Source organism: Thalassophryne amazonica, chromosome 10, assembly GCF_902500255.1.
Source record: "Thalassophryne amazonica chromosome 10, fThaAma1.1, whole genome shotgun sequence".
NCBI lineage: Eukaryota > Metazoa > Chordata > Actinopteri > Batrachoidiformes > Batrachoididae > Thalassophryne > Thalassophryne amazonica.
The window spans coordinates 84,101-104,209 of record NC_047112.1 but is presented as its reverse complement, the minus strand read 5'-3'; the positions used below and the strand labels follow the sequence as shown (position 1 = coordinate 104,209).

The 20,109-nt window shown below is 42.7% G+C and overlaps 1 protein-coding gene across 1 annotated transcript in view; it reads left to right on the top strand.

Moving 5' to 3' along the window:
- Positions 1-19,760, top strand: part of reep6 (receptor accessory protein 6) — a 115,004-nt gene extending 95,244 nt beyond the window's left edge. The window contains exons 3-6 of the mRNA XM_034180765.1: positions 8,493-8,631; positions 10,611-10,779; positions 19,396-19,529; positions 19,746-19,760. Coding sequence (XP_034036656.1) covers positions 8,493-8,631; positions 10,611-10,779; positions 19,396-19,529; positions 19,746-19,760 — 457 coding nt within the window. The remainder of the gene's footprint in view (positions 1-8,492; positions 8,632-10,610; positions 10,780-19,395; positions 19,530-19,745) is intronic.
- Positions 19,761-20,109: the final 349 nt, after the last annotated feature.

The window sequence follows — 20,109 nt, the reverse complement described above, 5'->3', positions numbered from 1 at the left end:
GCAGGGGGTCCAGGAGGGGGTCAGTGATGGACTTCAGGTGGGATAAAACCAGGCGTTTGAAGGTCTTCATGACTACAGACGTGAGAGCCACAGGCCTGTAGTCATTAAGTGCAGTGACGCGTGGTTTCTTGGGGACTGGAACTATGATTGAGGACTTGAAACAGACTGGAACATGGCATGACTCCAGGGAGGTGTTGAAGATCCCCGTGAAGACTGGGGCCAGTTCATCAGCGCAGTGTCTCAGGGTGGCAGGAGAGACACAGTCTGGGCCCGGGGCCTTACTAAGATTCAGCCTTTTGAAATGTCTCCTCATGTCCTCCTCTTGGACCGAGAGGACAACAGGGGGAGTGGGGAGGGCAGCAGTGAGAGGGGGGAGGTCCAGAGTGTTTGAATATCCAGTTGTGTGGGGGGTGGGGAGGTGTGAGTCCTTGTCTTCAAAGCGTGAATAGAAGACGTTCAGGTCATTGGCCAGCTTGAGGTCGTCAATAGAACGAGGTGCTTTGGGCTTGTAGTTGGTGATCTCTTTCAACCCCCTCCACACAGAGGCCGAGTCGTTGGCAGAGAATCTTTGCTGCAGACGTGAACTGTACATGGATTTAGCCTTTGCCACCTCCTTGCTAAATCTGTACTTTGCACCTCTATAGCTGTCTCTGTCTCCTTCTCTGAAAGCCACCTCTTTCTGCTGACAGAGCTGCTGGAGTATAGGTGTGAACCAGGGCTTGTCATTGTTATATCTCACCCTGGTACGCTGTGGGATGATGCTGTCTTCACAGAAATGAATATATGATGTCACAGTGTCCGTGTAGTCATCTAGACTGTCTGTTGAAGCCTCAAACATATCCCAATCCGTGGTGGCCATGCACGCGCGTAGCTCCTCTACAGCTTCATTGCTCCACATTTTAGACGTCCTCACAACAGGTTTAGAGAGTTTAAGTCTCTGTCTGTACGTGGGGATCAAGTGGACCATCACGTGATCTGAGAGTCCCAAAGCTGCACGGGCCACCGCGCGGTAGGCGCCGCTCACTGTCGTGTAACAATGATCTAACATGCTCCCTTCTCTGGTCGGGCATTTAACAAACTGTTTGTATTTTGGTAATTCCTGACTGAGATTCCCTTTGTTAAAATCACCGAGAATTATAACGAGAGAGTCCGGAAAGTCTCTCTCCACGCTCATAATCTGATCCGCGTGCGCGCGCTCGGCCTCATGCACGTCCGCGCTCGGTGGAATATACACAGAGCAAAGTATGAAAGAGTTAAACTCACGTGGAGAGTAGAACGGTCTGCAGTTTATGAGGAGATATTCGAGAGAGCTCCAGAAAATTGTGTTTTTTGTAACACCGTCCACCTCCCGTGTGATTTTGGGTTATCCTTGGATGATAAAGCACAATCCACGGATTGATTGGCCGTCTGGGGTTGTGGCTCAGTGGAGCGAAACCTGCCACCGGGAATGTCTAGGATCCTTGGTTCCGTCTGGTGTGACAGCTAATGAGGAGGTCAAAGTCCCTCCCAATCTGACGGTGGTACCTGACGAGTACCATGATCTTGCTGACGTCTTCAGCAAAGATCTGGCACTCACTCTTCCCCCGCACCGACCCTACGATTGTGCCATTGAATTGATCCCGGGCGTTGAGTACCCGTCCAGCAGGCTGTACAACCTCTCACGTCCGGTATGCGAATCAATGGAGACCTACATTGCTCTTGCTTGCCTCTACTGGTGGTTGGCTCTCACTGCGGTATTGTATCACTTCCTGTTCCGGAGCACAGCGGTGTTTTGCTGTATCTGTTAGCTGTTTAATCTGTGCAGTTAGATTGATCTAGTTATCTAGATTACGATTTGTTTCCCAGTGTAATCTTTACGTGCCTTAACTAAAGCACTCCTTCTGCTGAATCACCTCTAAATTATTTACACATTATTCACTTTGTGTGTTTTTAGGAATCCGCTAGCTTAGCGTAGCTACTAGCTCTTAGCCGATTTAGCATGGCGGCTTCTCCTGTCTCTCCCGCACTTTTCTGCTCTGGGTGTGAAATGTTTAGTTATTCCTCGGCCTCCTTTAGCAGTAACGGTACTTGTAATAAGTGTAGCTTATTTGTAGCTTTGGAGGCCAGGCTGGGCAAATTGGAGACTCGGCTCCGCACCGTGGAAAATTCTACAGCTAGCCAGGCCCCTGTAGTCGGTGCGGACCAAGGTAGCTTAGCCGCCGTTAGTTACCCCCTGGCAGATCCCGAGCAGCCGGGAAAGCAGGCCGACTGGGTGACTGTGAGGAGGAAGCGTAGTCCTAAACAGAAGCCCCGTGTACACCGCCAACCCGTTCACATCTCTAACCGTTTTTCCCCACTCGACGACACACCCGCCGAGGATCAAACTCTGGTTATTGGCGACTCTGTTTTGAGAAATGTAAAGGTAGCTACACCAGCAACCATAGTCAATTGTCTTCCGGGGGCCAGAGCAGGCGACATTGAAGGAATTTGAAACTGCTGGCTAAGGCTAAGCGTAAACCCTAACCCTTCACGTCGGCAGTAATGACACCCGGTTACGCCAATCGGAGGTCACTAAAATTAACATTAAATCGGTGTGTAACTTTGCAAAAACAATGTCGGACTCTGTGGTTTTCTCTGGGCCCCTCCCCAATCGGACTGGGAGTGATATGTTTAGCCGCATGTTCTCCTTGAATTGCTGGCTGTCTGAGTGGTGTCCAAAAAATGAGGTGGGCTTCATAGATAATTGGCAAAGCTTCTGGGGAAAACCTGGTCTTGTTAGGAGAGACGGCATCCATCCCACTTTGGATGGAGCAGCTCTCATTTCTAGAAATCTGGCCAATTTTCTTAAATCCTCCAAACCGTGACTATCCAGGGTTGGGACCAGGAAGCAGAGTTGTACTCTTACACACCTCTCTGCAGCTTCTCTCCCCCTGCCATCTCCTCATTACCCCATCCCCGTAGAGACGGCGCCTGCTCCCAGACTACCAATAACCAGCAAAAATCTATTTAAGCATAAAAATTCAAAAAGAAAAAATAATATAGCACCTTCAACTGCACCACAGACTAAAACAGTTAAATGTGGTCTATTAAACATTAGGTCTCTCTCTTCTAAGTCCCTGTTGGTAAATGATATAATAATTGATCAACATATTGATTTATTCTGCCTTACAGAAACCTGGTTACAGCAGGATGAATATGTTAGTTTAAATGAGTCAACACCCCCAAGTCACACTAACTGTCAGAATGCTCGTAGCACGGGCCGGGGCGGAGGATTAGCAGCAATCTTCCATTCCAGCTTATTAATTAATCAAAAACCCAGACAGAGCTTTAATTCATTTGAAAGCTTGACTCTTAGTCTTGTCCATCCAAATTGGAAGTCCCAAAAACCAGTTTTATTTGTTATTATCTATTGTCCACCTGGTCGTTACTGTGAGTTTCTCTGTGAATTTTCAGACCTTTTGTCTGACTTAGTGCTTAGCTCAGATAAGATAATTATAGTGGGCGATTTTAACATCCACACAGATGCTGAGAATGACAGCCTCAACACTGCTTTTAATCTATTATTAGACTCTATTGGCTTTGCTCAAAAAGTAAATGAGTCCACCCACCACTTTAATCATGCCTTAGATCTTGTTCTGACTTATGGTATGGAAATAGAAGACTTAACAGTATTCCCTGAAAACTCCCTTCTGTCTGATCATTTCTTAATAACATTTACATTTACTCTGATGGACTACCCAGCAGTGGGGAATAAGTTTCATTACACTAGAAGTCTTTCAGAAAGCGCTGTAACTAGGTTTAAGAATATGATTCCTTCTTTATGTTCTCTAATGCCATATACCAACACAGTGCAGAGTAGCTACCTAAACTCTGTAAGTGAGATAGAGTATCTCGTCAATAGTTTTACATCCTCATTGAAGACAACTTTGGATGCTGTAGCTCCTCTGAAAAAGAGAGCTTTAAATCAGAAGTGCCTGACTCCGTGGTATAACTCACAAACTCGTAGCTTAAAGCAGATAACCCGTAAGTTGGAGAGGAAATGGCGTCTCACTAATTTAGAAGATCTTCACTTAGCCTGGAAAAAGAGTCTGTTGCTCTATAAAAAATCCCTCCGTAAAGCTAGGACATCTTTCTACTCATCACTAATTGAAGAAAATAAGAACAACCCCAGGTTTCTTTTTAGCACTGTAGCCAGGCTGGCAAAGAGTCAGAGCTCTATTGAGCTGAGTGTTCCATTAATTTTAACTAGTAATGACTTCATGACTTTCTTTGCTAACAAAATTTTAACTATTAGAGAAAAAATTACTCATAACCATCCCAAAGACGTATCGTTATCTTTGGCTGCTTTCAGTGATGCCGGTATTTGGTTAGACTCTTTCTCTCCGATTGTTCTGTCTGAGTTATTTTCATTAGTTACTTCATCCAAACCATCAACATGTTTATTAGACCCCATTCCTACCAGGCTGCTCAAGGAAGCCCTACCATTATTTAATGCTTCGATCTTAAATATGATCAATCTATCTTTGTTAGTTGGCTATGTACCACAGGCTTTTAAGGTGGCAGTAATTAAACCATTACTTAAAAAGCCATCACTTGACCCAGCTATCTTAGCTAATTATAGGCCAATCTCCAACCTTCCTTTTCTCTCAAAAATTCTTGAAAGGGTAGTTGTAAAACAGCTAACTGATCATCTGCAGAGGAATGGTCTATTTGAAGAGTTTCAGTCAGGTTTTAGAATTCATCATAGTACAGAAACAGCATTAGTGAAGGTTACAAATGATCTTCTTATGGCCTCGGACAGTGGACTCATCTCTGTGCTTGTTCTGTTAGACCTCAGTGCTGCTTTTGATACTGTTGACCATAAAATTTTATTACAGAGATTAGAGCATGCCATAGGTATTAAAGGCACTGCGCTGCGGTGGTTTGAATCATATTTGTCTAATAGATTACAATTTGTTCATGTAAATGGGGAATCTTCTTCACAGACTAAAGTTAATTATGGAGTTCCACAAGGTTCTGTGCTAGGACCAATTTTATTCACTTTATACATGCTTCCCTTAGGCAGTATTATTAGACGGTATTGCTTACATTTTCATTGTTACGCAGATGATACCCAGCTTTATCTATCCATGAAGCCAGAGGACACACACCAATTAGCTAAACTGCAGGATTGTCTTACAGACATAAAGACATGGTTGACCTCTAATTTCCTGCTTTTAAACTCAGATAAAACTGAAGTTATTGTACTTGGCCCCACAAATCTTAGAAACATGGTGTCTAACCAGATCCTTACTCTGGATGGCATTACCCTGACCTCTAGTAATACTGTGAGAAATCTTGGAGTCATTTTTGATCAGGATATGTCATTCAAAGCGCATATTAAACAAATATGTAGGACTGCTTTTTTGCATTTACGCAATATCTCTAAAATCAGAAAGGTCTTGTCTCAGAGTGATGCTGAAAAACTAATTCATGCATTTATTTCCTCTAGGCTGGACTATTGTAATTCATTATTATGAGGTTGTCCTAAAAGTTCCCTAAAAAGCCTTCAGTTAATTCAAAATGCTGCAGCTAGAGTACTGACAGGGACTAGAAGGAGAGAGCATATCTCACCCATATTGGCCTCTCTTCATTGGCTTCCTGTTAATTCTAGAATAGAATTTAAAATTCTTCTTCTTACTTATAAGGTTTTGAATAATCAGGTCCCATCTTATCTTAGGGACCTCGTAGTACCATATCACCCCAATAGAGCGCTTCGCTCTCAGACTGCAGGCTTACTTGTAGTTCCTAGGGTTTGTAAGAGTAGAATGGGAGGCAGAGCCTTCAGCTTTCAGGCTCCTCTCCTGTGGAACCAGCTCCCAATTCAGATCAGGGAGACAGACACCCTCTCTACTTTTAAGATTAGGCTTAAAACCTTCGTTTTTGCTAAAGCTTATACTTAGGGCTGGATCAGGTGACCCTGAACCATCCCTTAGTTATGCTGCTATAGACTTAGACTGCTGGGGGGTTCCCATGATGCACTGAGTGTTTCTTTCTCTTTTTGCTCTGTATGCACCACTCTGCATTTAATCATTAGTGATTGATCTCTGCTCCCCTCCACAGCATGTCTTTTTTCTGGTTCTCTCCCCTCAGCCCCAACCAGTCCCAGCAGAAGACTGCCCCTCCCTGAGCCTGGTTCTGCTGGAGGTTTCTTCCTGTTAAAAGGGAGTTTTTCCTTCCCACTGTCACCAAGTGCTTGCTCACAGGGGGTCGTTTTGACCGTTGGGGTTTTCCGTAATTATTGTATGGCCTTGCCTTACAATATAAACCGCCTTGGGGCAACTGTTTGTTGTGATTTGGTGCTATATAAATAAAATTGATTTGATTTTTCAACGGGTAACTAGTAACTGTATCGGAATACATTTTTAAAGTAACCCTCCCAACCCTGATCACTAAATCCACCACTAAAACATTAGATTTTTCCTTTTTCACTGTTTTTTGTTGATGAACCTTTTCTGCATGTTTTGCATAATTCACATAATTCAATTTCAATTCAATTTTATTTATATAGCGCAAAATCACAACAGTTGCCCCAAGGCACTTTATATTGCAAGGCAAAAGCCTTACAATAATTACAGAAAAACCCCCTGTGAGCAAGCACTTGGTGACAGTGGGAAGGAAAAACTCCCTTTTAACAGGAAGAAAACATCATGGGAAACCCCTAGCAGTCTAAGTCTACAGCAGCATAACTAAGGGATGGTTCAGGGTCACCTGATCCAGCCCTAGTCCATTAAAGTAAATGTAAATGTTATTAAGAAATGATCAGACAGAAGGGGGTTTTCAGGGAATACTGTTAAGTCTTCAACTTCCATACCATAAGTCAGAACAAGATCTAAAGTATGGTTAAAGTGGTGGGTGGACTCATTTACATTTTGAGCGAAGCCAATTGAGTCTAATAATAGATTAAATGCAGCGTTGAGGCTGTCATTCTCAGCATCTATGTGGATGTTAAAATCTTATGAGTTTTATGACGTAAAACGTGCACACATTCTCTCCGCATGCAAAACATTTTGCGATGACACTTCCAGGGCTCCGTAAAAATGCCTGTTTTTACAAATAAAAAAATGGAATATTTTACAAAAGCACATTTATCTGTAAACACCAACACACGACAGACGTCACATTAGCGTGTTGGTTTACATAATGAATGACTGAACCAATCAGTGTTTAGCAGAGGCACTTTTACCCAGAATCCTTTGCCTGTATTTGTTACAAAACCTCAGAATTAGTGCATTATTCAACATTAAAAGATATATGCTGTATTTTAACTTTGTACAAATGACAGAATTGACATTAATGGAGTTATTCTGTCGGTATTAATGTTATTTATAAATCAAAACCATAAGTCAGTATGACTATTTTTCAAGACCTCCGCCTGACCGGAGCATTAAGATTGATAGAGAGATGGCTTTATGGCTGCCCTCAGAGTGCCTCTGTGCTGGGAGCTCTGTAGTAAACATGAGCTTCCAGCAGGGGCAGAATGTTCAAAGAAAAAAGTGTGGTCTCATTGGTTGGGTCAATTGTGTTACTTTTAATATTAGTAGAAGCTATTGTGGTATTAAAACTTAAATTGGTTTTATTAGTAATTGTAAATGTACCAGAGACAATATTGGAAATTATCGGTTATCTGTAACTTCCGATACATTTTTGGATGGTTTATTGTTTTATCTTTACCGAAGATAACTTTTCAGTTATCTGATTATGTTATCGAAGTTAATTTTTTAGTTATCTGTGCCCACCACTGACCGTAACACACTCACACACACTCATCTTCAATTGCTTAGTCTATTCAAGGGTCACGGGGGGCTGGAGCCAATCCCAGCAGTCAGAGCGTGAGGCAGGGTACACCCAGGACAGAACGCCAGTCTGTCGCAGGGCCACAAACAGACAAACACATTCACACCCACCCGCACACCCATGGACAATTTAAAGATTCCAATCCACCTAACCTGCACATCTTTGGATGTGGGAGGAAACCAGAGCACCCGGAGGAAACCCACGCACACACGGGGAGAACATGCAAACTCCACACAGAAAGGTCACAGGCGGAATTGAACCCATGACCTTCTCGCTGTGAGGCAACAGTGCTAACCACCAAGCCACCATGCTGCCCCTAACCATCACAACTAAACCATAATGACCTTGATTTTCATCTTTTTAAAAAATGTGTTTTGTAATTGGTTTTGTTTAATCAAAATTTAAGAAAATACATGTCACTGTTTTTTTCAGTCAGGGATATAGTTTGTCAAATACCAAAAACTTACTTGGTGACCTCATTTGTGTCCCACATTGAAAGTGTGCTCTTTAACAACTACAACTCCATGAATCTAAAGTCAGACTTGTTTGCTCAGATTTACAATAGCTTTTCTTTCCATGATCTCGCTATCAAAGATCTGATTGTCACTGAAAGATAATGTGTTTTCTGTGCTTTTGTGTTGTATGAAATAGTCTTTTTTTGGTTTTCATATTTTCAGAATCAAAGCTATCGAAAGTCCGAGCAAAGAAGATGACACGAAATGGCTCACGTACTGGGTGGTGTACGGTGTCTTCAGCTTGGGTGAATTCTTCTCAGACATCTTTCTCTACTGGTTCCCATTCTATTATGCCTTCAAGGTCAGGATTGTTACATTTTCCAAAATGACTGTCATTTTCCTTTCTCTCACCAGTGTAAGTGGTTATACATCATAGACAGACATTCTTTCTTTTCAATTTCAAATACAATTTATTTTCATTTATATAGCACCAAATCACAACAAAGTTGCCTCAAGGCGCTTCACACAAGTAAGGTCTAACCTTACTAACCCCCAGAGCAAGAACACAGGCGACAGTGGTAAGGAAAAAATTCCTCTGATGATTGAGGAAGAAACCTCAAGCAGACCAGACTCAGAGGGGCCACCCCTCTGAGTCTGGTCTGCTTGAGGTTTGGTCTGCTTGGGCCATGATATAGACACAATTGACAATACAGGAAATTATACAGGAAATTTTGGGAGATTTTGTGAGTCTATACTGGTGCATGAGACGGGAGACTTGCAGAAGAAGATGCCTACTCCCATCTCTGAATGGAGCTGAATCAGGAATCAGAAAGACAACAAATACAGTATAATTCGTCAGCATTAAGCAACAAGAAAAACAAGAAATACGAAGGTGATCGCCAGCCACTAGCCCTAAGCATCAATAAAAGACCCATAGCAGCAAATCACAACAGAGTTGCCTCAAGGCGCTTCACACAAGTAAGGTCTAACCTTACCAACCCCCAAAGCAACAATGGCAAGGAAAAACTCCCTCTGAGGAAGAAACCTCAAGCAGACCAGTCTCAAAGGGGTGACCCTCTGCTTGGGCCATGATACAGACATAAATTACAGAACAATTCACAGAAACAATTCACAAAACGAATATACAAGAAATGCTGTTGGTGCACAGGACAGGAGGGTCTTCCGCACAATTACCACACCCATCTCTGGATGGAGCTGCACCTTAAACAGAGAGAAAAAACAGAATCAGGCATCAGAAAGACAAGAAATACTGTATAATTTGTCAGCATTAAACAACAAGAAAAACAGAATACTAAGGTGATCAATGAGCGCCAAATCACAACAAACAGTTGCCCCAAGGCGCTTTATATTGTAAGGCAAGGCCATACAATAATTATGTAAAACCCCAATGGTCAAAACGACCCCCTGTGAGCAAGCACTTGGCTACAGTGGGAAGGAAAAACTCCCTTTTAACAGGAAGAAACCTCCAGCAGAACCAGTGCTCATCAGCACTGAGATCTAACAGCACCAGAACCGTAGTGGTGTCTGAATCCATTGTAAGCAGAAGATCATTCTGCCACTTTAGTGAGAGCCATCTCTGTGGAATGATATTTTCTAAAAGCAGACTGCAGTGGCTGAAAGAGATTGTTCTCAGTAAGATAGTCCATGAGCTGCTATGAAACCACTTTTTCCAGAATTTTAGAGCAAAATGATAGATTTGATATCGGCCGATAGTTTTTCAATAAACTAGGGTCAGGATTAGGTTTCTTAAGTAATGGTTTAATCACTGCAGATTTGAAACATTTAGGAACAAATCCAGAAGTTAAAGAATCAATAATTTCCAGCAGAGTTGGCCCAAGAGTGGGTCACAGGTCCTTAAACAGTTTTGCTGGTATAGGATCAAATAAACAGGTTGTGCTTTTTGTAGACCTTACAAGTTTTGTCAGCGTGCCTAGACAGATACTGTCAAATTCTGTAAATCTAGGTAATACCTCAGTAATGGTGCCGACCTCAATGGCAGGGTGTAGTGGCTGGGTTAAGGCATGCTGGGATATTTTTAACCTGATGTCTTCTATTTTCTTCTCAAAGTAATCCAGGAAATCTTGTGCTGTCCATGTAGTGCCACCGTGTCAAACAAGAACTTTGAGTTATGCTTGTTTTTGTTGATCAAATCAGAGTAATAGGCCCACTTTGTAGCCAGTAGTGCATCTTTTACTTTTGCATGGCAAATAATGTTGTTAAAATTTACTTTTCAAAATATTATGTTCCATTTCTTATCCATGAAGCAGTTGAATATGTAATCTGATTCCAGCAGTTGTCTGTCCTTCCTTTGTATTCCAGTGTCTCTTCCTCTTGTGGTGCATGGCACCCATATCATGGAATGGCTCACAGGTCATCTACAACCGGGTGGTCCGGCCCACCTTCCTCCGCCATGAAGCCACGGTGGACAACATGGTCAGTGACCTCAGTGGGAAGGCCATGAGTGCTGCCGAATCCCTCACCAGAGAAGGTACTGACCTGTTCAACATCAGCACAGGGTAGTTGTGTTTCAGAATACGTGTGAACAAAGCAAACAAGGTTGTGTAGCCACTTCTGACCTTCTCTATACTTCTCCATCAGTGGTCTAAGGCCAAAATTGGCCTGCAGGAGCTTGGTTTTGAGAGTTTTCCCTGCTTTCTCATTTCATGGCCTTTGTGATCTCACTAACATTTGGTGGGTTGCAGTCAGCTGGAGAATCAGCCACAAGAACCCTCGCATTGAAGATGTCTGACATCCCAGAAGGATTAACAGCAGTAAACAGTCGCTCAAAGTAGTTATCTGTCCCATCTGAACCATCTTCCACTATTTCTGCAATGGGACAAGGTGTAGGGTTTGGAGTGGATTCCTCTGTAAGCCACTTGAGATTCACTAAACCACAAATGATGAGTCATCAAATCACAGAATCCACAAACAAATGCTTCCTTGTCTATACTAAGATATATCATAGCTCTATGGAATATGGAACCAGGATGGTTCTGTGATGTGGGGAAGACTGAGTTACAATAAATCTAAAGCAGAATTTCTGCTTTTTTAATATAAAAATATTTTTGCTGAGTCCTTGCACTGTTAATTTGTGTTGGGATATCATCAGTCTTCCTGATGCGACTGCTTCCGGGTCACTGCTCATGTGGATGACCGGTTTTGGTGCGGAGAGTAGCTTCAAATCAAATCAAAATCAAATCAATTTTATTTATATAGCACCAAATCACAACAAACAGTCGCCCCAAGGCGCTTTATATTGTAAGACAACGCCATACAATAATTACAGAAAAACCCCAACGGTCAAAACGACCCCCTATGAGCAAGCACTTGGCGACAGTGGGAAGGAAAAACTCCCTTTTAACAGGAAGAAACCTCCAGCAGAACCAGGCTCATCGAGGGGCAGTCCTCTGCTGGGACTGGTTGGGGCTGAGGGAGAGAACCAGGAAAAAGACATGCTGTGGAAGAGAGCAGAGATCAATCACTAATGATTAAATGCAGACTGGTGCATACAGAGCAAAAAGAGAAAGAAACACTCAGTGCATCATGGGAACCCCCCAGCAGTCTAAGTCTATAGCAGCATAACTAAGGGATGGTTCAGGGTCACCTGATCCAGCCCTAACTATAAGCTTTTTCAAAAAGGAAAGTTTTAAGCTTAATCTTAAAAGTAGAGAGGGTGTCTGTCTCCCTGATCCAAATTGGGAGCTGGTTCCACAGGAGAGGAGCCTGAAAGCTGAAGGCTCTGCCTCCCATTCTACTCTTACAAACCCTAGGAATTACAAGTATGCCTGCAGTCTGAGAGTGAAGCGCTCTATTGGGGTGATATGGTACTATGAGGTCCCTAAGATAAGATGGAACCTGATTATTCAAAACCTTATAAGTAAGAAGAAGAATTTTAAATTCTATTCTAGAATTAACAGGAAGCCAATGAAGAGAGGCCAATATGGGTGAAATATGCTCTCTCCTTCTAGTCCCCGTCAGTACTCCAGCTGCAGCATTTTGAATTAACTGAAGGCTTTTCAGGGAACTTTTAGGACAACCTGATAATAATGAATTACAATAGTCCAGCCTAGAGGAAATAAATGCATGAATTAGCTTTTCAGCATCACTCTGAGACAAGACCTTTCTAATTTTAGAGATATTGCGCAAATGCAAAAAAAGCAGTCCTACATACACTCAACAAAAATATAAACGCAACACTTTTGTTTTTGCTCCCATTTTGTATGAGATGAACTCAAAGATCTAAAACTTTTTCCACATACACAATATCACCATTTCCCTCAAATATTGTTCACAAACTAGTCTAAATCTGTGATAGTGAGCACTTCTCCTTTGCTGAGATAATCCATCCCACCTCACAGGTGTGCCATATCAAGATGCTGATTAGACACCATGATTAGTGCACAGGTGTGCCTTAGACTGCCCACAATAAAAGGCCACTCCGAAAGGTGCAGTTTTATCACACAGCACAATGCCACAGATGTCGCAAGATTTGAGGGAGCGTGCAATTGGCATGCTGACAGCAGGAATGTCAACCAGAGCTGTTGCTCGTGTATTGAATGTTCATTTCTCTACCATAAGCCGTCTCCAAAGGCGTTTCAGAGAATTTGGCAGTTCATCCAACCAGCCTCACAACCGCAGACCACGTGTAACCACACCAGCCCAGGACCTCCACATCCAGCATGTGCACCTCCAAGATCGTCTGAGACCAGCCACTCGGACAGCTGCTGAAACAATCGGTTTGCATAACCAAAGAATTTCTGCACAAACTGTCAGAAACTGTCTCAGGGAAGCTCATCTGCATGCTCATCGTCCTCATCGGAGTCTCGACCTGACTCCAGTTTGTCGTCGTAACCAACTTGAGTGGGCAAATGCTCACATTCACTGGCATTTGGCACGTTGGAGAGGTGTTCTCTTCACGGATGAATCCCGGTTCACACTGTTCAGGGCAGATGGCAGACAGTGTGTGTGGCGTTGTGTGGGTGAGCGGTTTTCTGATGTCAGTGTTGTGGATCGAGTGGCCCATGGTGGCAGTGGGGTTATGGTATGGGCAGGCGTCTGTTATGGATGAAGAACACAGGTGCATTTTATTGATGGCATTTTGAATGCACAGAGATACCGTGATGAGATCCTGAGGCTCATTGGTGTGCCATACATCCAAGAACATCACCTCATGTTGCAGCAGGATAATGCACGGCCCCATGTTGCAAGGATCTGTACACAATTCTTGGAAGCTGAAAATGTCCCAGTTCTTGCATGGCTGGCATACTCACCAGACATGTCACCCATTGAGCATGTTTGGGATGCTCTAGACTGGCGTATACGACAGTATGTACCAGTTCCTGCCATTATCCAGCAACTTCGCACAACCATTGAAGAGGAGTGGACCAACATTCCACAACTGACAACCTGATCAACTCTATGCGAAGGAGATGTGTTGCACTGCATGAGGCAAATGATGGTCACACCAGATACTGACTGGTATCCCCCCCCCCCCCCCCAATAAAACAAAACTGCACCTTTCAGAGGGGCCTTTTATTGTGGGCAGTCTAAGGCACACCTGTGCACTAATCATGGTGTCTAATCAGCATCTTGATATGGCACACCTGTGAGGTGGGATGGATTATCTCAGCAAAGGAGAAGTGCTCACTATCGCAGATTTAGACTGGTTTGTGAACAATATTTGAGGGGAATATTGTGTATGTGGAAAAAGTTTTAGATCTTTGAGTTCATCTCATACAAAATGGGAGCATATTTTTGTTGAGTGTATTTGCTTAATATGCACATTGAAGGACATATCCTGATCAAAAATGACTCCAAGATTTCTCACAGTATTACTGGAGGTCAGGGTAATGCCATCCAGAGTAAGGATCTGGTTAGACACCATGTTTCTAAGATTTGTGGGGCCAAGTACAATAACTTCAGTTTTATCTGAGTTTAAAAGCAGGAAATTAGTGGTCATCCATGTCTTTATGTCTGAAAGACATTCCTGCAGTTTAGCTAATTGGTGTGTGTCCTCTGGCTTCATGGATAGATAAAGCTGGGTATCATCTGCGTAACAATGAAAATTTAAGCAATGCTTTCTAATAATACTGCCTAAGGGAAGCATTGTATAAAGTGAATAAAATCGGTCCTAGCACAGAACCTTGTGGAACTCCATAATTAACCTTAGTCTGTGAAGAAGACTACCCATTTACATAAACAAATTGTAATCTATTAGATAAATATGATTCAAACCACTGCAGCGCAGTGCCTTTAATACCTATGGCATGCTCTAATCTCTGTAATAAAATTTTATGGTCAGCAGTATCAAAAGCTGCAGTGAGGTCTAACAGAACAAGCACAGAGATGAGTCCACTGTCTGAGGCCATAAGAAGATTATTTGTAACCTTCACTAATGCTGTTTCTGTACTATGATGAATTCTGAAACCTGACTGAAACTCTTCAAATAGACCATTCCTCTGCAGATGATCAGTTAGCTGTTTTACAACTACCCTTTCAAGAATTTTTGAGAGAAAAGGAAGGTTGGAGATTGGCCTATAATTAGCTAAGATAGCTGGGTCAAGTGATGGCTTTTTAAGTAATGGTTTAATTACTGCCACCTTAAAAGCCTGTGGTACATAGCCAACTAATAAAGATAGATTGATCATATTTAAGATCGAAGCATTAATTTACAGTAGGGCTTCCTTGAGCAGCCTGATAGGAATGGGGTCTAATAGACATGTTGATAGTTTGGAGGAAGTGACTAATGAAAGTAACTCAGACAGAACAATCAGAGAGAAAGAGCCTAACCAAATACCAGTATTACTGAAAGCAGTCGAACATAAAGATATGTCTTTGGGATGGATATGAATAATTTTTTCTCTAATAGTTAAAATTTTATTAGCAAAGAAAGTCATGAAGTCATTACTAGTTAAAGTTAAAGGAATACTCAGCTCAATAGAGCTCTGACTCTTTGTCAGCCTGGCTACAGTGCTGAAAAGAAACCTGGGGTTGTTCTTATTTTCTTCAATTAGTGATGAATAGTAAGATGTCCTAGCTTTACGGAGGGCTTTTTTATAGAGCAACAGACTCTTTTTCCAGGCTAAATGAAGATCTTCTAAATTAGTGAGACGCCATTTCCTCTCCAGCTTACGGGTTATCTGCTTTAAACTGCGAGTTTGTGAGTTATACCACGGAGTCAGGCACTTCTGATTTAAGGCTCTCTTTTTCAGAGGAGCTACAGCATCCAAAGTTGTGCTCAATGAGGATGTAAAACTATTGACGAGATAATCTATCTCACTCACAGAGTTTAGGTAGCTACTCTGCACTGTGTTGGTATATGGCATTGGAGAACATACCAAAGAAGGAATCATATCCTTAAACCTAGTTACAGCACTTTCCGAAAGACTTCTACTGTAATGAAACTTGGACCACTCCTCACTCAAAGCCTGCTCACAGGCGAATGACGCAACCGACAGGCGTGGAAAAACTCACGCATGCGCACGAGGGTTCAAGCTTGTCTGACGCAATCACACGTGATTCAAATCCATATGGTTTTTGAAAAAAATAATAATGTCAGATACTTTTCTAATAGACCTCGTATGTCAGAACAAGATCTTTGAGCTTGAGTACAAGCTACAAGAGCTTGTACTCTTGTAGCTTGTAGGTTTGTTTTTAGTTGCATTCATGGCTTAAGGGCTACGAGAACTTTATTATATAGTGGAGCAACTCACTGTCCGCTGCTGCAGTGTTGTTCAGCACTGCTGTCGCGTGTTTTCTGTGAGCCTCGTCACCTCACACCAGTGGACTTGCGAGCTAACACTAATTAGCCAGCTTGTTTTTAGTGTCTATCACTCTGAAGAATGGACTTAATAAGGACCTTGTGGATTATCACGCTTCTCATCCTCATCTTGGACCACCTGCCTTCATCAACAAATGGCTGCAGCCTCCCAGACAGCCTGTGGATTACGTACTCCAGGGACTTTTTGCTGGCGTTATGACTGCAGCACCGCTCGGACTGAGCTACCATCACAGCTAAGCTGCCAGAGGAGTTACATCACAGACACCCTCCCCTCCGGACGGACGTCTCGCACAAGAAGGCAATGAGGCGGGGGTGATAAAAGAGTGAAGTCAAAGTGAGACTTAAGCCAGGAGAAGGCAAGCACCGTGCACTCCTCTCATCGATTCTTGCAAATGTGCGCTCACTGCGCAACAAGACTGATGAACTGCAAGCAAACGTTTTTCACGTGTATGAATATCGGACTGCTTCTGTTTTTGCTTTCATTGAAACATGGCTGAGTGAGAGTGATGACAGCGTGCACATTGATGGCTTCGGGTCGCCTGTGAGGTTACACCGAGACACTGCACAGACTGTGGCATCTACATTAATCCACGCTGGTGCAAAACAGTACTTGTCAGAGAGAGACTATGTAATCCTGACATTGAATCCTGGCTGTCTCACTGCATCCCTTTTACCTTCCTAGGGAATTCCTTCAACTATTTTTCATTGTGGTTTATATTCACCCTAAAGCAAGTGTATCTTCAGCTGTAGAATACATTAAAAACACGCTGGATAAATTAGATATGATATCACCTGATGCTCCTAAATTCATCATGGGAGATTTTATTCACTGTTCAATTGATAACTCAATTAAAGGATTTCATTAGTATGTTCACTGCACCACCCGCTTGGGAAAAACACTGGATAAATGTTATGATTCAATCCCAGATGCCTACAGAGCAGACGCCCTCGGCCCACTCGGCTCTGCTGACCACAGCAGCATCCTACTTGCTCTTGCCTACACACCTGTTATAAAAAGGACGGAAAAGGTCATCAGAGAGATTAAGCAGTGGACACCAGACAGCACTGGCAGGTTACAAGGGTGTTTTTAAATCACAGACTGGGACACCCTCACATCCTCCTGCACCAGCATCAGTCAGTAGGTTGATACAGTCTCAGCATCCAGCTGTTTCTGTGTAGACAATATTATCCCTTCCCAAAAAAATCTACATTTTCCCTAACAACAAACCCTGGGTGACCAAAGATCTTAAAAACATTCTGAATAAGAAAAAAGAATCTTCTTTACTGGCTCTGAAGATGAGAAAAAGGAGGTCACCAGAGAGGTCAAACAAGCCATAAAATTTGCTAAACAGAAATATAAAAACAAAGTGGAGCAAGGCTTCGTAAAAGGGAACCTCCACACAGCCTGGAGGGCCTCAACAATATGACTGCAGTGAACTCTGTCTCTATGAGCCGCAAGCCCATCCAGGTGGAAGGTCATAGTTTCACTTCCGTCACAAATGACCTTGACTCTTTCTTCACCAGATTTGAAAGGGATAACTGCACCCAGGTGGAATCTATTGTCTCCAGTCTCAGAGCTGGCGATCCTGTCATCACCATCAGCATATCAGAGGTGGTGAAAGCACTGAAAAAGACCAAGAAAAACACTGCTCCAGGGCCAGACAACATCTGTGGGCGGACCCTATGGCACTGTGCTGAGCACCTGGGAGGTGTGTTCCAGCACCTGTTCCAGGGCTCCCTGACCAGCAGCACAGTCCCCGTGATGTGGAAACACTCAACAGTGATTCCTATTCCGAAGAAGGGCACCGCCAAGGTTCTAAATGATCTCAGACCTGTGGCTCTTACCTCTCTGGTCATGAAAGCTTTGGAGAGGATCATCAAAGATCACATCACCAAAGCAACTAACTCAATAATGGACCCTCTGCAATTTGCATATCAGACTGGCAGAGGTGTCGACGACGCAAAAATATTTATACTCAACACTATTCACAAGCATCTGGAGACCCCCCTGCTCCTCTGCCAGAGTTCTGTTTGCAGATTTCTCATCAGCATTCAGTTCCATGCAGCCTCATATTCTAGCTGAAAAGCTCATCTCACATTTCCATCTGAACCATAAACTCGTCCGATGGATTTTAGACTTTCTCACTAACAGGACTCAGAGGGTGTTGGTGAATCACATCCTGTCCGACACCCTCTTCACTTCCACTGGTTCTCCACAGGGTTGTGTCCTCTCCCCACTTCTCTTCATTCTCTACACTGATGAGTGCAGATCCACCCAGACAAACTGTCATTTTGTGAAATTTGCTGATGACCCAGTCGTCCTGTCTCTGCTCTCCAGGAACACTCAGCAGCACAGCTCAGCTCCACAGGACTTTGTCCTGTGGTGTGAAAACTCCTGTCTTGAGCTGAACATTAATAAGACCAAGGAGATGATTATAACTTTTTCATCCAAACAGAGACAGCTGGCTGAAGCTGCCACCACAATCATCCATCAGGAGCCTGTGGAGATAGTGGAGGAATATAAATATCTCAGGACACTCTTTGACAACTCATTGAGGTTCTCCCCTAACATGGATGAATTGCTCAAGAAATGTCACCTGAGACAGTACCTTCTTAGAAAGCTGAAATCATTCAATGTAAACAAGGTCATTCTCACTACATTTTATTCTGCATTCATTGAAAATGCAATCACCTTCTCTTTCACTTGCTGGTTCCACTCCATCACCCTGCAAAACAGAAATCATCTGCTGTATGTGGCCAAGGTTTGCTCTAAAATCATTGGGCAACCTGTTTGGTCTCTCACCTCTTTATGTGATCAACTGACAGTAAAAACTGCTCACAAAATATTACACGACTCCACCCATGTGCTTTCTTCAGAGTATGAGTGGCTCCCTTCAGGACACAGACTTCTTTGTTCAGGCTGTCGGACTCAGAGGAGAAAGACAACCTTTATCCCCAGGGCTGTCCAGCTCCTAAACACTGAACTTTAACCCCATCATAGCTTGGAATCTGATGTTTGAAGCACATTTTAATAGCACCTTATTTAAAAGCACTTTACAATCCAGCACGTATAACCTTTTTAGCTGTTGAATGTGGTTGCAGGTCTGTGTATTGTTGATGGTTGTGTACTGTGTGTATGTTATTTATTTATTTTTTAAAGTCTTCCAAGCTACTGTCGTGCCTTTTTAAAATTGCACCTCGGGGATAAATAAAGTGATTTGATTGATTGATTGATTGATTGATTGATTGATTGATTGATTGATTGATTGATTGATTGATTGATTTGTCTTTTCTTCTGTCCTTTGTGCCCATTGTTGTCCTCAGTCCTGTCCACTCTAGTGAAGAACAAGGCCCTTGCCAATCCTGGGCCTCCAGTCGCTCAGCCTGAATCTAAAAGTTTACCGAGTGCCACAAAAGAGACATCATTGTCTGAAATACCACCAGGAAAAGAGCAAATGGTGCGTGAATCTCTTCCCACATTCTGGTTATATTCTTCAAATATTAAATTTTTTTCTTAAATGCTATGACCTTCATCTCATAGAAAAGCAATTTTCTTATCACGTTTTGATTGTTTCATGCATCTAATTTCAGCCACATGAATATTAGCAGTAGATTTCAGGACTTTCATGATGGTAGAATCTCTGTGTGATCAGTTTTTTTGTTGCCTGTTCTAGCCTTTCCTGGGCTAACCTTTGAGGTAAGTCAACACCAGGATTCTTCTCTCTGAGTCACAGAAAAATTATGCAGATACTAAACAGTTGGTGAAACTTATATATGTATCTGGATTCATGTGTTCACACATCATGTGTCACAAACATTCAAAATAAATTTGTTGTTTATTTGGTTCACATCATGTAGAAATTTTTAATTCTATTTGAAAGACCACCTGCACATTTTCATCACCTTCATCATATTTCCTTCAGTTTTCATAAGCAACCTTCCAAAACAAGCATTTTAGTAACTCAAACCAGAACACAAGCTCAGTGATGTGATTATCACTGTATCTTGTCTGGAGGAGCATGAGTGAAACCTGCATGC